At 43.3% G+C, this 6,367-nt stretch overlaps 1 protein-coding gene across 1 annotated transcript in view; it reads left to right on the top strand.

Annotated features, from left to right (window-relative positions):
* Positions 1-4,619, top strand: part of SCD (stearoyl-CoA desaturase) — an 11,968-nt gene extending 7,349 nt beyond the window's left edge. The window contains exons 5-6 of the mRNA XM_006925882.3: positions 784-1,016; positions 3,708-4,619. Of these exons, the coding sequence (XP_006925944.1) occupies positions 784-1,016; positions 3,708-3,907 (433 nt within the window). The 3' untranslated portion in view covers positions 3,908-4,619. The remainder of the gene's footprint in view (positions 1-783; positions 1,017-3,707) is intronic.
* The last annotated feature ends 1,748 nt before the right edge of the window (positions 4,620-6,367 follow it).

Raw genomic sequence — 6,367 nt, 5'->3', positions numbered from 1 at the left:
GACATGGTTGGAGGTATGCTTTAGAAAGGTCATTCTCGTGACATGTGAAGGAAATCATTGAGCCAAAGAGTGAGAAGCAGGGCCACAAGTTAGGAGATCGTGGGGGTCCATTTTAGGGGAGCAGTGGCAGGAATGGAAAGGAGTTGGATGCAGGGAATGCCAATGATGTAAGAGTATAAGGCTTGACTGCTGAAGAGATGTAAGAAATCAAGTCAGTGGCCTTCATTGAGACAATGAATAATGGGACAGGGCCTCCAGAAGGACAGAGACCCACAGGCATCAAGGACGCTGAGGGTGCCTCTCTGAGAAACAAGAAGAGGAAGGATTAGAGGATGGCTGGCAGGAAATGGAGACAAGACGCTAAACAGAGACTGTAAAGAACACTGGCAGGAAAGAGAAAGGAGCCCAAAGGCAGAATGGAAAAACAGCCTGAGCAGGAGAACTTTGTGATTTGTACCTCATTTGTTTTACATGGTATTACGCTACCATAAAAAAGAGCAATGGATTGAGAGTCTGGAGACCTGCATTCTAGTTCTCGCTCCACAGATTCCTAGTGGTGCAGTCCTAGAAAAGTCATTTAACCCCTCATTGCCTCATCTAAAAAGTGAGGTAATAACTCTACATTCTCACAAGATTTCCCACTCCATTTCCTCTTGCTTTTTTTCATGCCACACTGTACTCACAACGTAAAAGGAAAGAGACAGTCCAACCCAGCGATAATAGAAAGCAGGTAGGACTAAGAGTCCTCTCTCCACTGACTCTGTATATGGTCTCTCAATGTAGGTATTACAAGCCTGCCATCTTGCTGTTATGCTTCATCCTGCCCACACTTGTGCCCTGGTATTTCTGGGGTGAAACATTTCAACACAGCTTGTACGTCGCCACTTTCTTGCGTTATATCTTAGTGCTCAATGCTACCTGGCTGGTGAACAGTGCAGCCCACCTTTACGGATATCGCCCTTATGACAAGACCATTAACCCTCGAGAGAATATCTTGGTTTCACTGGGAGCTGTGGGTAAGTCAGCAGTACACAGCTAGACCACATCTAGTGGTCTCTTGGTTGGGGTATTAGGCTAGGCTAGGAGCTAGAAAGACAAGATTAACCTGTTTATGACCTCTTTCTATCTGTTTTTCCGCCCTAAAACTAAGGGGCAATATCTTAGAAAACTCTTGGGAGTCAGGCAGCAAGTCTTATATAAAAAGGAAAGGGTAAAAAATAATAATGTCTTTGATTCTAGATTCTAAAACAATCTCTAGACGCTATGTATAATGAGCCCCTTTGGGTTTTCCTTTTTCCAGTCACTTCAGGGCTACACTACAGTCTTGTCTGGGGCAGGGAATGCATAAAAAGAACAATAGTGTCAGTGGCAGTAAGCCTAGTGGTTCATAGTTAAATATGCTCTATAAAATACAGACTAAATACTTATAAATTAATTCAGTAAACTTCTCTTTTATCTCCTTGCTGTGTTCAGATAGGCCATACTTGAAGCGTATGCCATGCCTTATCGTTTGGTTATTCCAAGATGGACATCAAAGCAACTATTGGTGACCCTTTCTCACCACCTGCCTTTCTTGTTTTCTGTCGTTTATTTTTTTTTCTGCTTTATTGTGTTCTAAGAATATCCCCTCCCCCCAATAAGGCTTAAGGAACCCCCAATAAAGCAGTTACTTTGATCACAAGTGCCTGCTTGCTGATCTAATGCTAGCTCTTCATGAATTTTTTTCTCTCTAATATGGGTCTCCATAGCCAGTCTAGCACAATAGGGTTCTACTATCTGTCTCCATTTTTTTTTTTTTCCGCTCTTTTCAACTAAATATAGATCTTGACTAAGGCCCGAAATGAGCTTTCCTTAAGCAAACCCAGTGGCCTCCTCTTCCTCCCCAGTGATCAATGCTATTGGTCATCCAGTTTAGGCAACTTCACTGTTCACCATGTTTATACACACCATGGCCTAGCATTCATTTTTTTCCTCTTTAAAATATTCCTTTATATTCTCAACCCTGGCCATCTTTACCATCTGTACTAAAGGTATTTTTTTTCCATCTCTTTTTAACTTCCATGCCTTTCTGCCCTCCTTTCAGGCATCTTCTACCATCATGCCTGTTTTAACTCTGAACCATGTGTGAAATAAATCACCTAGGCCCTATAAGTCTAAGATTTTCATAGAAATGGAAGTTTCTGAAATGAGATTTATCCTGTACTTGAAATGGATCTAGAGCAAGCTTCCCCAACTTCGACCTCTTTCTCTCAGTTCATAGTGGCTCCCAATATCTTATTTTGTCTCAGTTACTTATTTCTCCAGACCTGCTGCTCCCCTCCCTTATCACTTCACTCTTTGTTCTCCTGTAGCTCCCTTTCCTGCCTTTCTAATCTTTTCTTCTTGAATTACCTCCCTACAGTCACATACTCATCTCTCTGCCAAACCTGACCTCCCTTGAGCCTTTCTTAGGCTGTATCTTGCTGCCCCACTTGCAAAGTCTTTTTCTTCTTCTACCCAATGACCCCTTTTCTCTACCCTATAACCCCTTTTGGCTATGTGTGTCTGATTCAATTTTAAATCTGATAAGTATAGGCCTGGTTAGTACTTTATATAGAGCCTAGCTGCAAAGTCGTTTATGGAAATTTTAGGAATCCTCTGTCAGTACCTTTAGCCTTGGGATCATTCCACCCTCCTACTCAGTTCACACTGTGGATATTTAGGTGTCACAGAGGATGTACCTTGAGATGCCTTGGATGGTGTCATTTACTTTGCAGGACTTCCTTCACTTGCTCATTATTAATATGTCATTACTACTCTACTGAGGTTCTTTTATCTTCAACAGGCTCAATATGCTCTTTTATTAGCTATTCTTTACCTGGCTTTACCTCGGCCTCAGAAGGGTCTGTCTGTATTGTTATTGTTGAATGCAATTCAGAAAGAAGAGTCCTGCTAAGGCGTGAAGAAGTCTCTGTGGAGTTTCCAAAGATTTACCCGTTACAGAAATTATCATGAATCTTTGTTTTTCCTGTATCCAGCAAAGCGAACTACTCATCTCAGACTCTCAACGATTAGAGGGAATATCTAAGCATTTTGGTTCTGATTCCCTCAGAGAGCTTATGTTTTATCAGCATCACCGTGCAAAGCTCAAAGAATTCAAAGTCAGAGCAATCTATTGAACCAGTAGTGGCTGAGAAATCTTGGGCCCCTGGGCCGGGATTCCTTTCTTCTGACGTGTGGCTGTTGCTGCCCAATTCTGTTGGTCTCTTGCACCCTTGGGGTAGTACCAGTGCAAGTGTACTCCTCTGCTCACCTTTGTAAGAAACACAGCAAAAGCCCTTCATTCCGGACTTTCTCCTCTCCCCACCCATAGAGCCTTGAGGATCTCAGACCAATACTTAGTAAAGCCCTGGAAGTTTCCAATCTAAAATCCATATCTGGCAATAGCTGTTTATCTCCAGTGATCTTATCCTCAGAGAAACTGCCAGTCCTCCCCCAAAGGCTCCCAGACATCGATGGGTGAATAGGGTCTTCCCATTCCTTTCTTAAGATGCCTCTGAGGGGATCTATTTGGTTCAGAGTAGAGGAGACTGGTTTTATTTGTTCATTGGACAACAGCAAGTTTCTAGTAGGTTTGAAATACTCTGCTAAGTAACCGTTGTGCCAAGATCAGGAAGACAGAAATCCACAGTAAAACTCCATAACTTTTCTCCTTGTTTTTGTTCTAGGTGAGGGCTTCCACAATTACCACCACACTTTTCCCTATGACTACTCCACCAGTGAATATCGCTGGCACTTAAACCTGACCACATTGTTCATCGATTGCATGGCTGCCATCGGTCTGGCTTATGACCGGAAGAAGGTATCCAAGGCGGCCGTCTTGGCTAGGGTTAAAAGAACTGGAGATGGAAGCTACAAGAGTGGTTGAGTTTTGGGTCTCTCGGGTTCCTTTTCCAAAAGCCAGCCAGGCAGAGGTTTAATGCTCTTTTTATTAACTACTGAATAATGCTAAAAGGATGCTAAAGATAATGATGTTAACCCATTCCAGTACAGTATTCTTTTAAAATGCAAAAGTATTGAAAGCCAACAACTCTGCCTTCATGATGCTAAGCTAATATTCTTATTTTTTTTCTTCTCTGTCTTCTAGACCCATTGCCCTTTGCTTTGTTCCTACCACCTTCCTTTCTCTTCCCCCTCATTGCCTCCCAGGCAAGCAGCTGGTGAGTCATTGGTGGGTGTTCAGCTTCTGAAGCCTAGACAACCTTTCTGTCATCCAAAACTAGTGGTTTTTACCCTAGATAACTCTTTCCTTGAGCTGTCCTGAGCTTCAAGGTAGGTGGCTCAAGCTAGAGCTGGGAAATCATCTGTTAATTATCTTCAGTCCAGGCATTTGCTAGCTGGAATGGAAAAGTGTGTTTGGCATGAAGCTTCTAAAGCAGGTAAATTGTCAGAGGAGAGAGTTAGCATGCATGGTATGATCGATCAGTAAGGATGGAATAAGGTGGGAAACAAAGCAAGAAGCAGCTTCTGCTGCAATCAGACATCTTTCATCTTTCTGTTCTGCCATTTCACCATCAGGATATTGGTCAGCTCCCCTTGTAGTAATAAAGTGGTGGCAGCATTTCCAGACATCCAAAAAAGGAATGCATTGTGCTGTAGTGGTTAGCATTCCAAAAAAGGAAAGATTTTAGGAGGCGGAGTTGGGTCGCGCGCGCGCGCGCGTGTGTGTTTGTGTGTGTACACACACACACACACACACACACACAGGTATACCTTGCTTGGAATATTAGAGTTCCTCTGAAAGAGGGATGCTTGAATAACAGGAGAAATTAGGTAGGTTGTCAACTTTCCCCTCACTGCTGGACAGGAGATGGAGAGGTTGAGGAACAGGGTCTTAGGCAGTTCCTGAGAGATGACTACAGAAGAAGGACTTTGAGAACATCCTGCCTGGGGATTTTGGATTTGGAAGTTTACTAAACAAGTTACTGGGTATCCTAATATTAAAGCTGGTTATTCAAACAAGTTAGATGTTAACTCTCTTATATTTCTCCTTGGAATGAGTAAAAACTAAAAGACTTCTCCCCATAGCGTCAGACCCTTTCACTCATTCCTTCTCTGTTAACATCTAGCCTAAAGTATAGGACTGCCTGGGGACAGATAGGAGTCTTAACTATCATGATTATCCATTCCCGGCTCTACCCTATCTGTCAGATTTCTCCTATTGGTTCTGTCTCTTCCTTGATGTTTTTATTCCCCACTCTGGACAGGCAGCCTCCTTTGTGTGTATTCAGAAGCAGTGATGGCTATTGCTGTCCAGGCAGCTCCCTCTCCTGCAGACAGAATGCTCAGGGTCACTGAACCACTGTTTCTTTTTATAAAGTTAAGCTAGCTGCCACTTTCACTTGGCCTCCAGAGTCTCTCCACCTACAGCCCTGTGCTCTCCTGCCACATTGATGACTCAAGACGAGGCTGAAAAGCCCTACTAGAAACATCCCTGGCTCAAGAGCTCTCTCACAATGCACAGCCAAGCCAAGTACTTGTGTCATGCCGGTGAGCCAGCCACGGAGTAAAGAGAGTTTGTTTTCAGTCTCCTCTGTCTGGGTCAGAACCACAGAGAATGCTAGATGCTCCCTTTTTGCTCATTCCCCCTGCCCAGCTCTAGTCTCTGCTCCTAGCTGACAGTGCAATGCTGGTAGAAGTAAGAGAGAACTTAGTCTTTTCTGGGAAGCACAAGAAGCAAAGGCAAGTTCCAAAGTGCCTCACTCGAAAGGAGGCCCTGTTTGTTCCCTGGAGCCAGAGTACGCTGCAAAGCTTTGGTTGAGACTTGGCATCTAACATGCCATGAACTTTGCTGAACAGCGTCTCTGTTCAGCAAATTAACCAGCATTCCCCACCACACAGCCTAGGGCAGACAATAGTATAGAAAAGATCTGGAAAAAAACAACGTGTTTTTAGAACCTTGGACCACTCCTTTCCCTGTATCTCAGTCATCAGTGCAGAAGCCCGGCTTTACTCTTATCAAGGTTGGAAATGTACAATACCAAATGCTCTGTCCACTGCTGAGCCAAAACGGTGAAAGGGAAGAGGGCCTTTCTTTCTGTATTAACTGAATAGATAGAGGCTACAGGGGTAAGCCTGGACTAAAAGTATCTTTGTCTTTTGAGCTGTTCCTCAGTAGAAAAGAATCTAACAAAAGATGACTATAGTTTTGATCTGCTGACGTGTGTACCTACCCCCTGGAAGTGTCTTGGATAGTTTTAATTTCACAGATCATCAGTTGCCTACTTTATAATTTATGATCAAAAAAAACAACTTTATCTTTCTATTCTAATCATGTTCTATCGATCTGATCCACACCGTGACCCTACACAAGGCTGGTCAGGGTCCT

Source organism: Pteropus alecto, unplaced genomic scaffold (genome assembly GCF_000325575.1).
Source record: "Pteropus alecto unplaced genomic scaffold, ASM32557v1 scaffold88, whole genome shotgun sequence".
Lineage (NCBI taxonomy): Eukaryota > Metazoa > Chordata > Mammalia > Chiroptera > Pteropodidae > Pteropus > Pteropus alecto.
Note: the sequence above shows the minus strand (reverse complement) of the source record. Positions and strands in the feature narration are given on the sequence as shown.